General features: G+C 46.7%; 1 protein-coding gene across 3 annotated transcripts in view; it reads left to right on the top strand.

The window, feature by feature from the left end:
* The window catches only part of LOC142588541 (uncharacterized), a 206,306-nt gene extending 191,131 nt beyond the window's left edge, over window positions 1-15,175 (top strand). For all 3 annotated transcript variants that reach the window (XM_075700383.1, XM_075700381.1, XM_075700382.1), the window contains one exon: window positions 12,762-15,175. In XM_075700383.1, the coding sequence (XP_075556498.1) occupies window positions 12,762-12,827 (66 nt within the window). In that variant the 3' untranslated portion in view covers window positions 12,828-15,175. The remainder of the gene's footprint in view (window positions 1-12,761) is intronic.
* Window positions 15,176-23,483: the final 8,308 nt, after the last annotated feature.

Raw genomic sequence — 23,483 nt, 5'->3', positions numbered from 1 at the left:
TGATGTGCGAATGGAGGCGCTGTTGGAAATCTTGCCGCTGGAGTCGACCATAACGATGGCAAAGGTCTTCCCATCGCTGTACTCCGCGTCGGACTCCGACGAACCCGGTCCTGCGGCCGAAACGTCAGTAAAAATATATGCCATAACGTTCGTCTTTCTTTTTTTTGAAGGCTGTACCTTCGTCTCTGGCGCGAGACCCTTCATCTTGTGTGCATATGTGTATCGTTACGGGGATAACGTACATTTACAAATTATTGCTGTATACAAGGTCACAACAGCCACAAGCAGCGGCAACTGATGCAAGGCTTTCGCGCGTGCCTCTGGCCGTTTCGCCGCCGTCGTCTTCGTCTGACCGACATTAACAGCCCGTTCACTGTCTCGTGGCAATATACGTATATTTTGCAAAGGCGTTTATTAGTCACCGGTGTTTGCGACCGACTGTTAGCGCAGGGCACGGAATCTCAGCAAAAGCGGCATTCACGAGCAAAAGCACTGAAGAGGACGACCCACTAAATCGTTCCAATCCTTCTCTACAATTCCCCCCGGGAAAGAAAAGGGAGCCACCTGGCGACCTAGCAGCTTGTCACTATGAGTGGGCCATAGTAGGTCTTTAGGCGGTCGACGTTGACAATGTCTCGTCCACGACGGCGCAAGTCCGAGGACGGCTCAATGGGCTCGATCACGTAGTTGACCGGAGATGTGCGTTCGACGACGCTTCATATTTGGGCAGTAGTTTCCGCGAGAGCCAAGGTGCAGTGAAAGGGACCGAGAGCCACACAAGCGCTCCTGGGAGGAACGTGGGCGCAGAAGTGGTGCCACCGCGAATGATCTTCCGGCGCTCTCGGTCATTTGAAGTAAAGGCCCGCGCGAGATCGCGGCACTCTTTGGCATGTCTGGCTGTGGCAGAAATAGGCGCACGCTCATATGCATCCGGCTTGTACGCAAGGACAACTATGTCGATTGTGTGCGACGGGTGCCGGCCGTACAATAAGAAAAAGGGTGAAAAGCCAGTGGTGCTCTGAGTGGCGGTATCGTAGGCATAGGTTGCGAAGGGCAGAATGCCATCCCAATTCGTGTGGGCGAAGGCTACGTACATTGCGAGCATGTGGCCAAGCGTACGGTTAAGGCGTTCTGTGAGGCCGTTACTCTGCGGATAGTAAGCAGTAGTTGTGTGGTGCACAACGTACGTGGCGCTCTTTGAGGGTGGCTTCAACGGCTTCTGACAAGAAGACACGTCCGCGATCGCTGAGCAACCCCTGTGGTGGACCATGACGCAGTATGAATCGGCGAAGCAGGATGGAGGCAACATCGCATGGCAGTGTCCCTGTGGCGATGCACACCAGAGCACAGGACCGACTGAGGATGCGCTTGCCGGGATGCCGTAGGAGGCGTTTGGTAGGATGCGTCTTCAGGCATGGTTAAGCGTAGGGTATATATATATATATATATATATATATATATTATACACAACCTTCACGAAATGCGAAGGTTGTGGGTTCGGTTCCCACCTTCGGCAAGTTGTTTTTTCAACCACTTTAATTTCCATTAACTTATCGTTTCTACATTCCACTTATTAAGCACAAGTAATTTCCCCTATTGATTGTAAAACTTTATTTGTCCAACAGATGTAAGGAAGTCTTTAAGCCTTCCCACCTAGACGACGGCCAGGAGTCCTTGAACCCTAGCGGTGGTTTCGGCCAGTCGGACGGTCTTCAGTTGAATCTCCGGATCGGAGCTGAGTAATAAGGTCTCCCATTTTTCTAAAGACTTTATTCTTCCCTCAGAGGGAGCCTGTGGGCATTTCCACAGAATGTGATTAAGATTAGCCCTGGCTTTACATAGCTTACACTGGCTGGAGTACTGACCCGGGTAGTAGAGGCTGCGCGACACCGGGCTTGGAAACGAGTTGGTTTGCAGGCGACGCCAAGTGGAGGCCTGGCTCTTGTTTAAGGATATATCAGGCGGAGGATATTTAACCCGCCCTAGCCTGTAGTGTTATGTGATCTCTTTGTAACACACTAAGCGGTCCCGCCCCGTGAAGCCTTCGGCTAGCCCACCAGCTCGGAATGTAAGTCCTCGAGCTAATTCGTGGGCCGCCTCGTTCCCAGCGAGGGAGGCGTGCGCAGGTGCCCAGATTATTTCAATTTTCCTCCTATCTCTGCAGGTCTGCAGGATTCTGTTCGCCTCGGGAGAAATTCTGCCTCTGGCAAAGTTCATCACCGCAACGTTAGAGTCGCTGACTATAATTTTGGCTGAAGTACTTGCAATTGCAAGTGCTATGGCAGATACTTCTCCAATCTGAGAGCGATCCGTTGGAACTGTGCCAATGGCTATCAATCTAGTTTCAGCGCTCGCTACAGCTAGGGCCATGCGGCCGTTGCCATAGTCTGCAGCATCAACGTAGAGCACGTCCTTCGAGTTTTTGAAACGCTTCTCAAGAGCCTCGGCCCGTTTCTTTTTGCGTTCCTTGTGATGGATTGGGTGCATGTTTTGAGGTAGTGGTGGGATTATTAGTCGGTTCCGCACGCTTCGCGGCAGGTCGACTTTGATGCCTTCCTGCCCCTCATAGTTTATGCCTAGCCTAGCTAGGATTTTCCTGCCCGTAGGGCTTCCCGCAAGTCTCTCATACTGCGAGATCCTCACTGCTTCAATAATCTCCTCAAGAGTGTTGTGGAGCCCTAGAGCTAAAAGCTTTTTATTTGCAGTGTGGATAGGAAGCCCCAGCGCCTGTTTTATACTTTTACGTATGGTGCCCTCAATCTTCTTCTTGTCGAATGACCTAAAACTGAGGAAGGGAGCAACATAAGCTATTCTACCTATAACAAAGGCCTGGACTAGCCCAACTAGATTCGCTTCTCTCCTCCCGGACCGCCTGTTGGCAATCCTGCGGATCAGCCTCATGGTCTGCAGTGCGTAGCCGTCTAGTTTCCTTATTGTTTCGCCATTAAAGCTGTTGGCCTGAATCAAAAGTCCCAGAACTCTGATTTTGTCCACTTTTGAAATGGGGATCCCCCCAGCTGTGAGGGAGATTTGCGGTTCCTCCTTACTGGCCCTGCCTTTCGGCTGGTATAGAAGCAGTTCCGATTTTTGCGGTGAACATTTAAGTCCCCTAGGTCTGACGTAACCTTCAACTGTCTGGATAGCCCTCTGGAGGGTCTCCTCTATTTGGGCATCGCTGCCCCTAGCTATCCACAACGTGATGTCATCAGCGTACATGCTGTGGTTTAGTCCTTCAATAGCTTCCAGTCTTTCAGGGAGTTTGATCATGGCCACATTGAAAAGAAAGGGCGAGAGCACAGAGCCCTGTGGGGTCCCTTTGCTGCCTAATTGAATGTCATCCGATTGGCATTCTCCAATCTGGATTTTTGCTTCTCGGTCTGACAAGAAGTCCCTAATGTAATTGTAGGTTCGTTCGCCTACTCCCAAGTCCTGAAAGTTCTCAAGAATGGCTTTATGTGTGACGTTATCAAAGGCCTTCGCTAGGTCAAACCCTAGGATTGCCTTTGCGTCCCCCGTTTCCGCATCGATGATTTGGTGTTTTAGTTGCAGCATCACGTCCTGGGTGGAGAGCCTGGGCCTAAAGCCCACCATCGAATGCGCATAGAGGTCATTATCCTCCATGTAGTTATTGAGCCGCGTTTGAATAACGTGCTCCAAAAGCTTGCCTGCACAAGAGGTTAGAGAGATAGGTCTTAAGTTCTCTATCTGGAGTTTCTTGCCTGGTTTTGGGATCATCACCACTTTAGCGGTTTTCCACTGATTTGGTAGTTTACTCTCTTCCCAGCACTTCTGCATAAAGTTAGTTAATGCAGTTATAGAGTTATCGTCTAGATTGCGAAGCATTTTATTGCTAACGCCATCCGGGCCTGAAGCTGATTTGGTTTTGAGCTTGGCAAACTCCGCCCGGACCTCGGCCTCGCTGATGGGTTCGTCAAGGCTGGAGTTGCCTAAGCCTTCATAGTTAGGTAGGGGTTCCTTGCTAGTGTCCCCTATGTATCTCTCCTGTATGTCCTTCATTAGATATACCTCCATACCTTCGTACAAGTGAAGAATTTTTTGAAGGTTCTGTCGCTGCGCTGTTTTGCAGCCCTGTGGATCCAGCAGGTAGCGGAGTAGATTCCATGTTCTAGCTAGGCCTATATTTCCGTCCATCCTATCGCAGGTGGACTCCCAGTTCTGCCTGGTTAGTTTGGGCGCGCAATCTTCTATATTTTTATTGAGCCTAGCGATCCGTCTCCTGAGATTGCGGTTCCACCTTTGCCTCCTGAGCCGTTTTTCCATGCTGAGCTTAGCTTCCCACATACGGAGGAAGTGGCTATCCGCTACCTCCAGTGTAGAGTCCTCCGTTATCTCCTTGGTTGCGTTCTTAACGTCCTGGCCCAGTTTCTTAGCCCATTCATCAATATCCCTTATCTCACTCACTGCCGTCTCGCTTATTTCGCGAAAGGCATCCCATTCAACAATTAGCTGGTTTCTGCCTTTTCTCCTGGCAGGGCCTGCGCTCACCACTGTTTCGAGAATAAAGTGATCGCTACCTAGGTTTTCCTGGGTATTAACCCAAGTTGCATCTCCCACGTTTTCCACGAATCTGAGGTCGGGTGAGGTGTCTACGCTGACACTATTCCCCGTTCTAGTGGGGGTTTGGGGGTCGCTCATTAAGGTGAGCCCCTCTTGCTGTGCACTCAGCCAGAGTTCCCTTCCCTCAACTCCTTCTTTTCTGTACCCCCAGGCAGCGTGTTGGGCGTTAAAGGCTCCCACCACTACCAAAGCTTGCCTGTTGGCAATACGCAGAGTTTTTTGGAGAAGAGGTCCAAATCGGGCCTTCCTTTGTTTCGGGCTGCTATAGATATTGAGAACAAAGGGGCTGCCTTCTTTCTTTCTTGCTGGAATGAGTTCAACAAGGACGTGGTCTACGTTGATAACCTCCGTGTCGTGCTTAACGAGTGCCAAGTTTCTACTGACCAGGGTGGTTACCCCAGATCTTCTATCATCTGTATTAAATGACATGTAGCCCGATAATTTTGCCATCCCCGCAGTTTCTTGTAAAGCGATTACGTCAGGATTGTCTTTGCCAAGAAGGAGCTGCTGTAGGACCGCCCTTTTGCGACGGTACCCGCGGCAATGCCACTGCCAAATCGTGTGTTTATTGTGACTGGCCATGATTAAATTGTGGATCATCACGCAGTGGTATTAGGGTCGCAGCCGTCTGAGAACCACCATGTATCTTCTGCTCTGTTTCCCTCTGCCAGTTATTAATGCTCACCAACTCGGCCCGATGTTTCTGGCTTTCTTCCGATAGCGCCTGGATGGCTTGGATGACTGCTGCGAACTTTGCCTCCCAGCTCGCCTGGAAGTCGTCCATTTTCTTTCATAGATCTGCCATTGTGGGCTCTTGCGGCGCATTCGCGCCTGGTTTCCTTTTCAGAGGTGGGGAGCGGGTGTCATCTACCTGTATCGCCACAGTGCTTTCAACGGTTCGGTAGGTTCTAATCGTGTTAGCTGTTTTGACTGCGTTAGCTACTTTATTCTCCCTTTTTAGCATAGCGTTTTCCTTTTCGAGGTCATCTACTCTTTTAGTGAGTTTCTCTACCGTGATTCTCATCTTGGCTAGTTCCTCGGACTCCGTATTTTTTGGGGAGTCCTTATCTACCCAGCTCACCTCCCTTTGCTTGTTGGCTTCATTCCTCGGCCTTGACGACGATCTTGCCCTGGAGCCGGAGTGTCCCCCGGAGCCGGAGCGATCCCTGGAGCTGGAGCAGTCCCTGGAGCTGGAACGGCCCGGGAGATCGAGGCGAGGGAAGGAGTCGGAGCGGCTCCGGAAGCCCTCCCGGCTCCTTGAGCGGCTTTTCCGCCCAGACGGAGGTGTTTTCTTCGGCTCCTCTTCTTGGAGCTTCCGCTCCCACTGGCGTTTCCTGACGATGTACGGAGTTTGATAGATCTCGCGACACTTCTTGTTTCCCAGTTCATGTCCCTTTCCACAAAGAGCACATTTGGGATCGCACACGTGTCCATCCGGTGGCTTCACCGTACCGCAGCCGCGGCACTTGACGTCGTCCGGGTCCTGACACACAGTAGAGCGGTGCCCAAGATGTCCGCGTGCGTTGCACACTTCAAACTTCTTTTTGTAGAGGAAGCACTTGAGGAGCCCGCCTCCATAATAAATCCAAAACGGCACATTCTCATTGACGAAGAGTATCAGAACCCCATTCTTCTGACCCCTCTGATTTTGGGGTTCCTTGAACAATCCAGGTTGTCCAGAATCTGTGCTTCCGTGTGTTCCATTAAGATCCCATGAAGAACTCCTTTGCCACTACCCTCGGGGGCTGACAGGTAGGCGTTTACTTCGTATTTTGCCTGATCAACCTGAAGTATTTTTATCTTCAGGTACCGATGCATTCTTTCTTCACTCATGGTGCCCACCAAAATGGTGTTTTGCTTGGTGTTAAGTTGAATAATGTCTTCCTTAGCCTCCTTCAAATTCACTCCCGGAGGGGCTCGAACAATCTCATATATCTTCACGTCTCCACCCAAAGATAGAGCTTTCAATCCTCCGCTCGGTCGGATTATCACCTTATGCAGGCCAGTAGGTAGGCGTGGTTGCTGTGACGCCACGGAGCGCAGCGCCAATTTCCTCCCCGCCATCTTGTCTCCTTCCTCGATCCGAGCCGACACCTTGGCTTCCTCCTTCGCGGCCGCCATCTTGGCTGCCGCGTTGCTGGCTTGTGTTGATCGTGAACCAACCGACCTTTTCGGAGAATTCTTCAGGAGAAATATCCTCCCCTTGAACAACAACCTGCATTTTCGCCGAAAATATCCAGCCGTGCTAAGCCCCAGGGGTCGGCGGCGAGGCGCACCGACGCTTGGCCGGCGGGCAGTGGTCGGAGTCGACGCTAGGTCGAACGCAGCCGCCAGACGACGCGTCAAAGTCGAAAAATAGCCGAAAATTGGGTCCACTTGCCGCAATTTCGGTATCCAGGTGATCCTGGTGACTTCCGCTGATGATTCCAATCGAAGTTGGCTTGAGCACAAGCATAAATCCGCCAGGAACATCGAAAAACCTGGGAGCGCACGCAAGACGCGTCCGTACGCCTCCTCGTCTTCCTCGTCCAATTTCCCCTATGTTGTCCTTGGTGTCAGTGTTTGTTGGCTTCTCATGATATGACTAATAAAAATCGGGCCCCTCGGTTAACCCCCTTTCTTCTCGTTTATTACATAACAAGGGTCTCAAATCCGGCTATACTGATGCCTTCAGGTAGCATATGTGGGTGTATTGACCATTTGCCTTCACCCAAAAAGATCACGTTCTCGTGACGCCTGCGGCAAAAAGGACGTTCCACGTCCGCCGCCGAGGTCTGTGAGTGGTGGCGCTGGCTAACACTCCCAGGGTTCTACTAGGACACATAAATACCCAAGAAAGTGGATGGGAAAACATCGCCGCGGTAGCTCAATTGGTAGAGCATCGCACGCGAAATGCGAAGGTTGTGGGTTCGGTTCCCACCTGCGGCAAGTTGTTTTTTGATCCACTTTAATTTCCATTAACTTATCGTTTCTACATTCCATTTATTAAGCACAAGTAATTTCCCCCATGTTGTCCTTGGTGCCAGTGTTTGTTGGCTTCTGATGATATATATATATATATATATATATATATATATATATGTATATATATATATATATATATATATATATATATATATATATATATATATATATATATATGGGAACCGAACCCACAACCTTCGCATTCGCGGGCGTTTCACGTGGGTTCGGTTCCCACCTGCGGCAAGTTGTTTTTTCATCCACTGTAATTTCCATTAATTTATCGTTTCTTTATTCCATTTATTAAGCACAAGTAATTTCCCCTATGTTGTCCTTGGTGTCAGTGTTTGTTGGCTTCTTATCATATGACTAATAAAAATCGGGCCCCTCGGTTAACCCCCTTGCTTCTCGTTTATATATATATATATATATATATATATATATATATATATATATATATATGTATATATATATATCCTGTCGTATATGTGTGTACATATACAGGATGTCCAGCCAACTTTAGCCAGAGTTTAAATAGATGCGAATGCCACGTTGCTGGACAAACGAAGGTACTGTTTGTCGTCGCTTGGAGATACTCAGATAATTCTTTTCATTCTACCTACTTACATAATTCTAATTACTTCTAAGAGCCAGGCTTCAGCGGACAGCAACCATGACGGTGTCTTATCTCCGAGAACAAGGCCTCAGTGTGTCTACTGAAAAGTGCGCATTACTTGGTTTTACGCGGAAACAAATGTCATTGTATCCTGTTACCATCAATGGACAAGCTTTATCGCATGTTAAGACGCATCGTTTTCTGGGCGTCATCATTGACCGCAACTTCTCGTGGAGCCCTCACTGCGTCTATCTGAAGAAGAAGTTAGTCGCAATTGCTCAGGTCTTCAAATTTCTCTGCGGGAAAAACTGGGGTACACTAGTCCATCCTATGTTGCAGCTGTGCAGGGTTTTGTTTCTCGGACTCCTACGTTACAGCCTACCAGTGTTATCAAATGCATGTAAGACGAACTTTCGCGCCTTGGAGAGCATACAAGGTCAAGCCCTACGCACGTGTTTAGGGCTGCCTCGGTGCACCTCAACAGCAGCAACAATCGCCATCGCGGGAGACCATATTATCCAGACACATGTGGCTGTCCACTCTCTCAGAGCGCACATTTGCCATCTGTCAAGGATCCCCGACCATAATTTGGCCTCCCTACCAGCCGAGAGACCTCAAGCGACCTTTTCACGAGTGATTAGCGCTCATTTCGGTTACAGCCTCAAGTGAATTTTGCTATTCCTGGAATTACAAAAAAGTCCAATCATCCAGCGCCGGCTCTGAAGCAACTTACGCTCCTATTACTGCACCAGAGGTATCATGACCACATTCATATATATACCGATGGTTCGACTTCACCTACCAGGTCAAGTGCCGCATTCGTCGTTCCAGCCAAGAACGTTACAGTTAAATTCAAATTGTCGCACACGACTACATCTACAGCGGCAGAACTTGCAGCTCTCCATGCCGCTATGATGTACATCACCGAAGAGCCAACAGAGAAATGGGTCGTATTTTGTGACTCTAAGGAAGCCCTTCACGGCATCAAGCCTGGATTACGTCATAGAACTTACGAGCAGATAACATCTGACATCAGGGAACTGCACCACCATGCTCTGGAAAGAGGACACCACATTATATTTCAGTGGATTCCTGCTCACTGTGGCATCGTCGGCAACAACCTAGCTGGTAAAGCTGCCCGATGTGCCCACGAAGATACCAAGACGTGTCCAATACCTTTGGCGAGGTCGGACGCTGCCAGAGAACTTCGCCTACTTGCTCGCAAGAAGTCACAAGATCTCTGGATCTCAAGAGCCTTCAATTGCAGATTACGTATACTGGACCCCACGCTATGGCTACAACTGCCTTCTAGCCTTTCCAGCGGCGAAACAACCTTGTTGTGTCGCTTGTGGCTGGGAGCGGCGTTCACGAACGCATACTCCTACCGTATGGGAATGGCAGAGAGCCCGATGTGCGACTCCTGTGGGTGGGAGGAGACCATCGAGCACCTATTGTGTCCCTGCCCTCGCTACGATGTCCAACGCCTCTCTCTGCGGGCAACTTTACGCCGACTGGACTCGAGACCGTTCACCGAGTCAAAGATACTCGGACCGTGGCCACACCTGTCACTGGCTCGAGAAGCGATTTGTGCATTAGTGCAGTACTTGAAGTGCACGGGCTTAAGAGACCCTTTATAGTGTCCTTGTGTATGGTGTCCCTCCCACACGTACTCAGTGCTTACTCTCTCCCTTTCTTCCTCTTTCTATGCCCCTTTCCCCCACCCCAGTGTAGGGTAGCAAACCGAATGCTGTTCTGGTAGACCTCCCTGCCTTTCCTACCCTTGTTTTCTCTTTCTCTAATTAATTAATTAACTTCTCAAATATTATAATTAGATGACAAGTGTCAATGCAACAGTTGTAAAGCAACATGGGAACTACCGAAAGAGCTTTCTTTTCCTCAATACGTGCTGCATAAAAGTGTTTTTCCGAGCGTGAAAGAAGCCCGCGAATACACGCAAATCCTCGAGCGGCCAGTCGCACGGCAATTTTGCGCGCATTTGCGGGCTGCTTTCACGCTCGGAAAAACGCTTTTATGTAGGACGTACTGAGCAGCAGGAAGCTGTATTGGGAGTTTTTCATGTTGCTCTACAATTGTCTCACTGACACTTTTCATCCAATTATAATGTTTGAGAAATTGATTCAATAATCAAGACGAGTTGTCTTGTTGTCTAGTTGGGCGGAATGAAAAAAAAAAAATGCCACACCCGAACATGCGCACTGAACTCGTGTGTCATCCAAAAACCAAAGTTATTTTTCCGTCAAGGTGACGGAAGCTACAGTGACCCATTTTTATTTTTCTTCGCGTATCGTCACCGACTTGGTGATAAGCATTGGTCATTAATTGCACTTGTGAGCTATAGGTCAGCGCTACACATTACGCCCGCCGTGGTTGCTACGGTGTCGGACTGCTAAGCACGAGGTCGCGGGATCGAATCCAGGCCACGGCGGCCGCATTTCGTTGGGGGCGAAATGCGACAACACCCGCTTACTTAGATTTAGGTGCACGTTAACGAATCCTAGGTGGTCCAAATTATTTCGGAGTCCCCCACTACGGCGTGCCTCGTAATCAGAGCGTGGTTTTGGCACGTAAAACCCCATAATTTAATTAGCACTACGTTACAAGCTCGCAATGCTCAAACCAACTCACCCAATCAGCTGTGGGGATCACGCCCTCTCCTTCAAGCCTGTTTTACGTGGTACGATTACATAATGCGTTTCACGCAGCTACGGTTTCCGTAAAGGCGAATTTCGCCTCGCCCTGTCGCATGCACCGAGCGCGGCAGCGACGATTTTTGCATTTGTGAGCTCCTAGCGGAGGACGGAATTATTCTTGCCGTCACTTCCTTCTTCGGTGAACACAAAGACCGCTTAGAAACGAGTTAGTTTTTGTTTGAGTACGTTGTTTTATCAAAACAAAAATCAAGTAGGCAGGCCAGTGAACCGTCTGCGATCCGCGTTGTAATTGGTTCAGCGTCCTTGTCGCATGTGCATTTTCGCAGAGAATTCGAGCGCTCGGAACATCGAAGGATCGCGCGCACGCCCCCTTTGCCGCAAGTGCGAAAGCGCAAGCGTATCGACCTCAGAAATTGCGCAGAAATTCTAATTATGCATTTGAAAATTCTAGAAAGTGCTTACTAACGCATGTATCACCATTCTTGGGTAGCCACATAGTTTTTTATTGAAACGAGTCCTTCACACGCACTTCTGCTGATAGGATAATGACATCTTGAACATCGGGACGGCAGCAACATTTCTATAACTGAACAATAAAAATCTACCACATATGTTATTTCCTTCGCCTTGTTACTGCACTTATTTGATCTATCATTTACGACACCAAAGTGATCGATAATAGCGGTTCTGAATCATAACTTTATCATGTTAAATGCAACAAATTTTATGATTATGATAAGTGTTTGCATATCATTAGAATGTTTCTGCCGTTTGTCGTGCATGTGAATTGAGAAATCTGTAAGTATGAGTTGAGTTGAATTTAATGGCACATAAGCAGCTTAGGCTATCATGCGCCAAACACTAGGTATAGATTCTTTTAAAAAGTTGGGACACCTCAGTGAGTCCTTGTCTGGGCAAGAGCCCGGAGAGTCCCAACAAATTAACTGAAGACCTCGGCCTTCCTCTCAGGGATGAGAAGGTGGATGAGGTGTTCCGTAATATGTAGTTAAGCACTCTGCGAGGTTTTAAAGTCTTATGAGAGCTCCTGCTTCTTTTAAAAAGCTAAAAACACATGATACATCAACAAGCGCATCTTCTCCTAAAATCAAAGCTGGGTGAAAAGGGATGTGTTCTTTGTAAAATATGGTAAAAAACTTCTTCCTCAGTGGTTCAAGTTTTCTGCATGAAAATAGGATATGATTTACTGTTAGTTCATCTTCACATAGTTCACATTGGGGTTTGTCTTGCTTTGTTAGAATAAGTTGTGTGTTAGGTGTGTGTATCCTATGCGAAGACGGCACAGAATCACTTCTTTGAAACGTTCCTGGTGTATGCAAGATTTCTATTCGCCTAACATGGGTTTTAACAGGTGTAATTTGTTTTTTACTTCAGTGTTCCAAGCAGACTGCCATTTCTTTCCTTAGTTTATGGTGTATTAACTTCATGCAGTCGTTAGGAGGTATCTTTTGTGATTTCTTCGTGCCGGGCTTGTGCCGCGCATGCATCTGCTCTCTCATTGCCACTAATTCCGACGTGGCTCGGAACCCAGCATAATTTAATGTTCAGTCCTTGTGTGGTGGCTTTCATTAAATTGTGTGTAATGTCTCCTAATAATGGTGTGACTGCACTTCTGGCATGAAGAGCTGTGAGTGCACTTAGGGAGTCTGTGTATATACTATTTGCGAGGTTCCCCTTTACTATTTTCTGTATGGCTATAAGAATGGCGTAACATTCAGCAGTGAAAATGGATGTGCACTGCGGATGTGCATTCCGAGCTTCTTGCCACCATTATTAAATTAGCATCCTAGCAGTCTCTTCAAGATAGCAAGGCGTGTGGAGCCAAGCTGAAGTGGTTTCAAATATATTTGTATGGCGTACTTGCTTTCACAGATAAAGTACTAACGAAGTCAACATTCTTTCGACTCCGTTTTTAGGAAACTGCGCCAGACATCGGGGAAGCCGGAAGTTCTGCAAACGCCAACCATTCACTGCAGGCCTAACGATGACGCAAGAAGTTTCTGTTCGTCAAGTGTCACGAAAGCATCGCGCACTTCTGCTCCCATCAGTGCTGTTTGAAAGGAAAACGCAGCAGATGATAATCAAATCATTAGCGTTGTCTGCTGCTTCTGCTTACACATTTGCCTTTCAAAAAGTGGATAACTTTAGGCCTTACACTCCATCAAACAAGGAGCGCTAAATGTTCTGGAATGATACAGCCTACGCTATTGTGTGATATAGCGTATGCTATTGTGCAGGCTATTGTGCGACGAGTCACCTCGTAAAAGCGCAGATGGCTTAGATCTGAAGCACTACGGCACCGCAATAGTTGTAAAAAAAAAAAAGAGAAAGACATGGCTTTAGACGCCACTTCCACAGGCTTTCTTCATTTTCTATGTACATTTTTTTTTACCTGTTCAGATCGCAGGGTTTCCTTTTTTTTTTCAACAGCAGTAAGTTGTATGACCTATAATGATGATTTGCTTGCGGCAAGATTTGAATATTTTTCCATAGTGACAGGTTCCTTTAGTTCGTTTCGTATATTAAGTACTTTAACGTTTCTGACGCGGCGAGAACATTAGTGTTGCAGTACTTGGATATTTGCACGCTAGGTGGAGACTACTTCATGGTAAAGAAATACGTGATTCACGCGGAAGCAGACGGATGGTGCAAAGCTGGTACTTCGTAATGCTACTTTCGTATATTCAGATTAATTCATTGAGCTCGAGGAACAAGTCCGAGAAAGAAGAAAGTAAGAGTGATTCTAAATTCGTGCATAGTACCACTGCCATCCTATAACACGGTGGCACATGGCAGATTTGGGTACGAAAGGTACAAACAAGCGCGACAAAGAGCCCTAACTGATGACATAGTCAGTGCTCGTGTTGTGTTTGTCGTGTGTCTTAGTCCTCGTTTCTCGCGCTGTTTCCACTACAAGATATACAAGATGATGGCACAGCGGGCTGTGGTCGATAAATAACGCACAAAATTTCATTTGGCAGCAGTTTAGAGAGTGGAACTTTCATCAGAGCAGGTTAAAATTTGGGAGTCTTGCAAATCTTCACATTTCCTTGTGTGTGTGCGTGTGCGTGTGTGGCTGCGTGCGTGTGTGCGCCCTTCGTAGTTTTTTTTTAGTTGTGCTTACTATATTTGAATATCACGTGGAAAATTTTGCTGTATATTACAAGAATAGAGAAATGCTGCTCATGTTCATGAGACAGCAAGGGGAAATTATAGAGCAAAATGAGAACAGCGCGGCAGGGCTAGCTTTCGTTAAGTCGGATCTCGGATGTAATGATCGGTAAGATATCGCGTTTTTGTTTGTTTATTTGTTTATTTGTTTTTCATTAACGCAAGACCACCTCATGGTTCGGCACGGACTTCTGCCAACACAGTCCGTTAGAGAAGTCACGTCGCTGCCGAAGTGGCCACAATGGCGCGGGATTCACCGATGGATCAGTTTCCTTAAAGGGACACTAAAGTGAAAAATGATCTCTTCTGCATCAGTAAATTACCGTTCTCCAAGACCAAAAACACCACTCTTACAACGATGAGACGTTTGGTAAGCCAGAAAAAGCGCAAGAACGAAATACGGGTGGCGAAGCCTGCTTAAGTTCTGGCACCTGGGGGCTGTGACGCCTTGAATTTTGATGTTATCTTCTAGTGGGGGAGGGGGGAGGGGCTACTAAATATATATAGCGGTACAGATTGAATACATTGTGTTCTAAAGGAACCAAATATTAAACATGGCAAGTTTCAGGAACCTTTATTCAGCCAACGCGGCCCAAATGCGAAAACATACTTTGGAATCTCTGACATCACGCTGACGTACCGGCACTGGGGTTTCGGCGCGAAATTCAAATACTGACATTTGGACCTTCATTTTCTCATCTAATAATCAAACTATTTTTTTTAAATGACTGCCTTCAAGGTTCTCAAGCAATGCTTCATTAGTCTAAACTGATTTATTGTTTCGTTTTAGTGGTCCTTTTAAGATGGCAAGAATACCGGCCGTGTCCTCGTCCTTTTTAGCTGTCCATATGATGTGCAGTAAACACCAACTAGGCCAAACTCAAGTTATTCTCAAGAAAACGAGTTGGTTTTTCTTGAGCATATGCCGGCGCTCCTCCGAAGGCAACGTGTTGTCCTGCCGAATAACCTCGTCGGTGGCGGCTTTACAAGTTGGTGTTCAGAAGCTGCATACAATTGTTCGCGCGACGAAGCCCAAATTTCCAGTGTCAGTTTCCAACAATCCTCTACCTTACTATGCGCATGCGTGGCTGACGTCAGGTAGAAGTCCTGACGCAATATGTCACAACTGTGACCATGCACTAAAGTACCTTAAATATTACTTCCTGTGCTTTCCTTTCGCACTATTCAGTTGATAGGCGACCTGTTCACATGTTATATATATATATATATATATATATATATATATATATATATATATATATATATATATATATATATATATATATATATATATATATATATATATATATATATATATATATATATATATATACATAGGTCTGTCACGGTGTACTCTGTACACTTACATTCCTGCCTGTATTACATAGACGCGATGACAGAACTGGTCACAACACGCTGTGATGATGCCTCGACTCCGTTCCAGACATTTCCCGAGCAACATCCGGTGCATTTCAATACCGTAGCAACCTTAAAGTACACCTGAGCTCCTTTTGCTTGTGTCCCTGTTTTATGATAAATCTTGTACATTTTAGCGTTTTAATTGAAATTCTCCTAGGGCATGTTGGTGGGGGTTTACTGACCATTGTTTTAGGCAATATACGGAACATACTTATTTGGCCGGAAGCGTGGTAACTTATGTCGTCTGCAAGTCCAACATCCACATTTTGTTGTTTCCGATTGAAAGCTTCTTCGTCTGCGGTCGACGGAGAAATAAAAACAAATTATGCTCAGAATGTTTTTTAAGCAGGCCATAGTTATATGCCAATTACGGCAAATACTTGTGCGCGCTAAAACGTGTTTGAAGTCCGAACCCAGCATAGCACGCTGAAGTGTCAAACTCCCGTTGTGTTTTATGTTTTACGTTATATTCTCAAGGGAATCTATAGCGACGCCAGTCTGAGCTTACCACTTTGCTTAATGCATGTGCCAAAGCTGAACCAGACTAGTGGGCGGAAAGAATAGACCTGACACTGTTACGAAGAATGCATCATCAATTAGCCCGCCAGCAAACATTACTGAGACCTGACATATTATCCCCGTAAACAGGATATCGTTCTCATAAAGCTTCAGACGTTTTCCCAGAAACGGTGGCAGCTGCATTCATCATCAGCAGCCTGTTGGCCTCTCCCTGCGATCTCCACTTACCCCTGTCCGATCGATTGCAACTAGCGCCCGCGAATTTCCTCATTTCATCACTCCACCTAGTTTTTTTTTTTTTTTTCCGACTTTCTCGACTGCGCTTCCTATGACGCCCGCTCGGAGCGGCGCCCTCTCGCGCGTGACGTCACGGCGGGGACGCCGCTCGTTTCCCTTCGCGTGCGCCCGGGCCGTGCTCCTTGCACCGGCTTCTTACACTGGAGCCCTGAACCACTGTTCCTTCTTCGAAAGCGCGCGAGTCGAGAAAGCTATGTAGCGTTGAACGGGTCTACTGGTTTTGCAATGCATATATGCGCCGTGTCTGTGCGTAAACGTTACGTGAGGAAAGAATGTCCGCAAATTCAACACGCGAAGTTATGTACGATGCTTCGCTAAATATGTAAAATTCCCCTAGTACTTAGCTATGAGAGACATTTTACTATTAGATACATTTTAAATGTAAGAAAAAATTTGGTATTTGGTGTCAACGTGTTATCCGTGTTAGAGAGACACTGCCCTGCGAAGCTGTCATCATGATTCTTATTACTCTGGTGAGTTGCTCTAGTCAAACATGGCCACTTTAGTAATGCGTAAAACAAAGAGTTAGGCGCGCATTTCGTATGAAAAAGTTTGCTGCTACTTTCACCGCTCTCTGAAACAGGCCCCTATAAAACGAATTTGCTCATGGCTGCTAACACGACGGCGTGTAATGTAGAGTATTTACATTTACACAGTTAATTCACAAATATCATAGTAGCAATCATCTTAAATAAATGTTTCGTGGTTAAGATCGAGAGTTAATCAATTGCAAGCGATTAAATGCTTCACGGTGGCCCTCAATAGCCTTTATTGACAATATTTCACACCCCTCAAATGACGATAGCAACCGACTGTCCTTATGCCGAGACACGCATTGTTCGCGAAACCCATCAGTGCTCTACAACTTCGAATTGAAACCATAAAGCAGTTTTTTACAGCGACAGTTGCAATGCCTAAACTATACTCGAGTACTGCAGCGCAGCTTAGGCTGTCTAGAAAAGCAAAATTCAAGCGCCTTCTGCCTGAGCATGTCTCGATTCAGTGTTGTTCAACTGTACAAAAGGAGAACTATTCGCTTCGTCGGTACATAAAAGAGAACCCCGCAAACCTTCGTAAGGAAGACACGACAAGCCTTACATATTTCACTTGATTTTTGACAACGGGGAATTATATGTTCAATATGTCCAATAGAACTAAAGAATGACGGTTCGGCTTCTTTCTGGCTGCAGCCATACAGTCCAAAAGGCATATATCACTAAAAAAATTTGCGCCCAGCAGCCTGTGTCAGTTCGGAAACAGATTCGTCATGTATATTCCTCAAGCAACAAACACCAATAAATTGCTCAAGTGAGTTGAACGTGTAGCACGCTAAAGGGAATATATATTAGTACATTCGATCCTTTTCGTATTCTGCAAACAGCTGTAAGCCTCAATTAGCTTTATTTCAAATTGCCGCCACTTAAACACGTGAAGAACCGCCTAATTTTGAGAAGCAGTTGAAGAAGGAAGTGGTGCTGGCAGAATGTAAACTGCAGTGTTGCCCGCCGTGGTTGCTCAGTGGCTATGGTGTTGGACTGCTGAGCACGAGGTCGCGGGATCGAATCCCGGCAACGGCAGCCGCATTTCGATGGGGGCGAAATGCTAAAACACCCGTGTACTTAGATTAGGTGCACGTTAAAGAACCCTAGATGGTCGAAATTTCCTGAATCCTTCACTACGGCGTGCCTCATAATCAGAAAGTGATTTTGGCACGTAAAACACCGTAATTTGAAACTGCAGTGTTACTTAAGTCCCAGTGTTACGGCCGAGCGTTCCTGTGAAGAAATGCAAAAATTCGATATTATACCATGAACTGCTCATCGTGAGTAAACCTGTTTTAGCAGATTAAAATCAAGGTAAATGTTGTAGAAGTCATATATAGCCAGCGTTTATTACATATTTGTTGCACCGCTGCAGGTATGGTATCATAACTGGATTTTTATGCGCTATGTTTTTGCGGTTGTCGATCCACGCATGAAAAAGCCGCACTGGGCTGGTCTGTGCTCCTTCGGCTGGCACTGTAGCGTTGCCTTTGAGAACTGTATTGTCGTCTAAGAAATAAACTCTTTGAATAAATTTTGCCGAACTAATACGCAGGAAAGATACATTTGAGACGACCGCCATAAGTATAGAAGCAAAGGGAACTAGAGCGAACCAACGAAAACACTACAGAAGGCGCCCGGACATCCCTCGAACTGCAGTAGACGACAAGCGCGACTACTTGCCCTGACGTCACGCGAGCGGCGCTCGCAGCGCCCCTGTAGTTCGTTCTCGGGGCTAATAATGGTCCATCACCATCATCATCATCAGCCTATTTTATGTCCACTGCAGGACGAAGGCTTCTCCCTGCGATCTCCAATTAGCCCTGTCTTGCGCCAATCGTTTCCAACAAGCGCCCACGAATTTCCTAATTTCATCGCCCCACCTAGCCTTCTGCCGTCCTCGAATGCGTTTCCCTTCTCTTGGTATCCATTCTGTAACCCTAATGGTCCAACGGTTGTTTAACCTGCGCATAACACGACATGCCCAGCTCCATTCTTTTCTCTTAACGTCAATTAGAATATCAGCTATACCCGTTTGCTCTATGATCCAAACCGCTTTCGTTCTGTCTCTTAACGCTATGCCTCTTTGTTCCATCGCTCTTTGCACGGTCCTTAACTTGTTCTCAAGCTTCTTTGTCAGTATCCATGTCTCTGCCCCATATGTCAGCACCGGTAAAATGTACACCTTCCTTTTCAATGATAATGGCAAGCTTCCAGTCAGGAGCTGACAATGTCTGCCGTTATGTGACCCAACCCATTTATATTCTCTATGAATTTCCTTCACATGATCAGGGTTTCCTGTGCCTAATTGACCTAGGTACACGGACTCCTTCACCGTCCCTAAAGGCTGATTGGCGATCCTCAATTCTTTGTTCTCTTGCCCGGCTATTCGCCATTATCTTCAATATGGTCCACCGGTTAACTATCCTACGCATTACATGGCATACCCAGCTCCATTTTTTACATCGAAGCTGTTTGTGGCTAGGTTCTGCTGGATTTCGTCTTCGTGGGCATAGACCAGCAACCTATACTCCTTTCCACCGCCGACGCCTCGTTCCCACGTTTTGTCTACTCGCTACGAGCGCCGTCTGCCTCCCGAAATTGCGCAATACCACGGCGCGCGCTGTTCGGCGGCCACCTGTCCGGCGAGCGCGCGCCGTGATTGGCGTAGCCGCGCCGTAATAAAACGTCTCTGCGTCTATCCACCAATCGTTATGCATCATTACCCGGTCCTCCGACGTAGAGGTCGCGACACTGCCCACTGCCTTCATGAGTTGCACTTCGGAGTCGGCATGTGCAGGACGCGTATTGTGCGATCGGAAGAACAGCGGGAATACAATGAATGTCGCCGACAACGTGAGGCCGCCCTTGCCGCTGCACCCGGTCCGACAACATCGAGTGCCGGCGAAGCTCTTCCTGAAGAAGGGCGACTCGCACGCGTCGAGCGCCGACGTGAGCAAAAGCGTCGGTGCGAGCAGCGCCGTCTAGCGAATGCCACCGACGATAATGTCCGGCCAGGGAGGCGAAATGCAAGCGCTACCAAGGCCCTGCATATGGCGCAGTGCAAAACGAACGTCTCACCATCGGACTCTTTCCCGGGTGCAACGTTGAGGTTCCGGAGACAGCAAAACAAACCACAGCGCCAGCTTCGCTGGACTTCCCTCTTCACAGGGTGGTAGAGTTCTCAATTTTTTATCTTAATGTCAGTTAGAACATCGGCTAACCCCGCTTTCTCTCTGAACCGCACCGCTCTCTACCTCTCTCTCAACGTTACGCCTAACATTCTTCCTTCCATCGCTCTTTGCGCGGTCCTTAACCTGTTCTCGAGCCTATTTGCCAAGCTCCAAGTTTCTGCCCCACATGTTAGCACCGGTAGAATGCATTGATTGTACACCTTTCTTTTCAATTATAGCGGTAAGCTTCCAGTCAGGATCTGACAATGTCTGCCGTATGTACTCTAACCCATTTTTACTCTTCTGTAAATTTCCCTCTTATGGTCAGTTTCCCCTGTGAGTAATTAACGTAGGTAAGCGTACTTCTCCACAGACTCTAGAGGCAGACTGGCGATCTTGAACTCTTTCTTGTTCCGTTGCTAGGCTTTTGAACATGAGCTTTGTTTTCGGCATATTAACCTTCAACCCCACGCTTACACTTTCTCTGTTAAGGCCCTCAATCATTTGTTGCAGTTTGTCCCCAGTGTTGCTGAATAGATTCATGCCATCTGCAAACTGAAGGTTGCCGAGATATACACCGTTGATCCTCACTCCTAAACCTTCCCAGTTTAATAGCTTGAATACCTCTTCCAAGCCTGCAGTGAATAGCACTGGAGAGATTGTGTCTCCTTGCCTGGCCCCTTCTTTATTGGTGTCTTTCTACTTCTCTTGTGGAGAATCAATGTAGCTGTGGAATCTCTGTAGATATTTTCCAAGATATTCACGCATGCCTCCTGTACTCCTTGATTACGTAATGCCTCTATGTCTGCTGGTATCTCTACTGAACCAAATGCCTTTTCATTATCTATGAAAGCCATATAGAGAGGCTGATTGTATTCTGCAGATTTTTTGATTACCTGATTGATGACGTGGATGTGATCCATCGTAGAGTATCCCTTCCTGATGCCGGCCTGTTCTCTAGGTTGACTGAAGCCAAGTGCTGCCCTTACTCTATTGGAAATTATCTCGGTGAATATTTCATACAATACTGAAAGTAAGCTAATATGCCTATAATTTGTCAATTCTTTAACGTCTCACCTTCTTGCGGATTAGTATAATGTTGGCGTTCTGCCAGTTCTTTAGAACGTTTGAAGTCGCGAGACATTTCGTATAAAAAGCCGCAAGTTTTCAAGTGTGATAGCTCCTCCATCGCATGTTATATCGACTGTTTTTCCATCTTCCCCTGCCGCTTTACCCCAGTTCATGTATTGCAAGGCCCTTCTAACTACATCGCTACTTTAGAAGAAGCCTCTGTATCTTGTTCATTACTACTTGGCATGATCAGTAAAAATTCTTCCGCTGTTCTTACTACATCTTCGGAATTGCTGATATTACCCTGCTTATCTTTGAGTGCGTACATCTTGCCTTGTCCTATGCCAAGTTTTCTTCTCACTGATTTCATGGTGCATCCATTTTTGCCTGCTTCCTCAGCTTTTCTCACGTTATAATTTAGAACATGACTTATTTTCGCCTTGTTCATCAGTTTTGACAGCTCCGCGAATTCTGCCTTATCTCTTGAGTTGGACACTATCATTCTTTGTCGTTTCTTGTTACTTGGGAGAGCTTGCCTACTGGTTGCCTTGGTTCCTTGCCTCCCATTTCAATTGCTGCCGCTGAAGCCAGCTTAGTTACGGTTTCATCCATTACCTCTATGTCATGTTCGTCTCTGTGTTACCCTGTCCCCCTCTTTTATTGGCAAACAGCCTTTCCACTATTTCCAACAACATAAGCCTGGCTCTACATCTCGTACCTTGTTGACTACAATGTCCCCAGCCTGGAGTAAGTGTAACTGAAAGGTCTTATTTTATTAGTTCAGTGCAACAAGGGCTGTGCATGTCTGCTCTTCATCTAGCCTGCAGACAAATAAGTAGTGCTTTATACTTTCTGTACAGTAGCAGGCTTTGAATCTGTTGAAAACTGAAGCCTACCAGTAGCTGGCTATACAATAAATACTATTACCTGCATGAATATAACGTGAGCAGCAATTTCTGATATCTCAGAATATGACAGATCAAGCGGGGATGCGGGGCTAAAATACTGATTTCGGTGAAAAAAACATGTTTTTTATTCCAAGTTGTTCTGAATTGCTTGTTTATTAAAGAATCTTCTCACCAAGTTTGGTAGTTATCTGAGCAGTAGAAATGAAGAAAATGAATTTTTTTCACAAGTTGGTGGCGCACATTTACCGTCGAACGCGACTCTGAACGCTAAGGCTGCATATTTGTTTGCAAGAGCCAGCCTGAATTGGTCTGCTTTTACCTTTACTGCGTCTAGGTTGACCTGTTTCTTCATGACGAATTTTACTCTTTCTCTCTTCAAACTAACGTGAATCCTAGACCTCACTAACTTATGATCACTGCACTTTACCCTACCTAACACTTCTACATCCTGCACTATGCTCGTATCGGCAGAAAGTATGAAATCAATTTCATTTCTTGTTTCACTATTAGGGCTATTAGGTGCACTTTTTGTTGCCGCGCTATCTGATCAAGGTGTTCATTACTCGCAGCCTATTTCTTTCCGAGAATCCTACCAATATCTCTCTTCTAGTTTTCTTAGAATCGATGCCGTGGTTGCCAATTGATTTTTCACCAGCCTGCTTTTCCCCCACTATTGCATTGAAGTCGCCCATGACTACAGTATACTGAGTTTGCACTTTTCTCATCGCTAATTCAACATCTTCGTATAATAGATGTACTTCATCATCAACATGACCGGAGGTTGGGGTGTAGGCTTGCACTACCTTTAATCTATACCTCTTATTAAGTTTTATTACGACTACTGCTGCCCTCTCATTAATTCTGTAGAGTTCGTCAATGTTGCCTGCTATGTCCTTACGGATTAGGAATCCTACTCTGTGCTCCTCATCTGGATATCCTCTATAGCAGACGACAGTCAGCACTGTATAAGCCTCACGAGTCCTTCTACCCTCACTAAGGCCAATAATATTCCACACAATGCCTGATAGTTCCTGAGGGAGTCCTGCTGGGCTAGCTTCACTCGAGAGGGTTCGTGTGTTCAGCGTTGCCAGGTTCAGTTTCCAGTAGCGGCCTGACCGAGTCCAGAGATTATCAGCACCCTCTGCTGCGTTGCAGGTCTGACTGCCGCCTTGGACAGCTGCTCCGCAGCTGTTGGGGACTGAGGGCCATATCCTTATTGTAGGAGTCATGAGGTAGTGGCCGAATACTGCACCAGGGAGGCCAATTCCTGTTCTGGTGAGGGAGTGTCTTTTGTTGAAGCTTAGTGGGCTTCCCTAATTTTGTTGCACCTGGACTCGTACAGCCCCGCTGGCTCTTTGCATTTTTTGCCGGTGTCAGGCGCCACTCCAAGCCTCCATGGAGATGTGTACTGGGGGAGGATTCGAACTTACGACCTTCAGATTAGAGGCCCGATCTTCTACTTCTTCTCGCCGCCCCCGCCTCCGTCACATAGCTATACATTGAACACTTACTTCTAATGGGACATTTAAAAAAAAGAG

The sequence above is a fragment of the Dermacentor variabilis genome, chromosome 7 (genome assembly GCF_050947875.1).
Source record: "Dermacentor variabilis isolate Ectoservices chromosome 7, ASM5094787v1, whole genome shotgun sequence".
NCBI classification, from domain to species: Eukaryota; Metazoa; Arthropoda; class Arachnida; order Ixodida; family Ixodidae; genus Dermacentor; species Dermacentor variabilis.
Note: the sequence above shows the minus strand (reverse complement) of the source record. Positions and strands in the feature narration are given on the sequence as shown.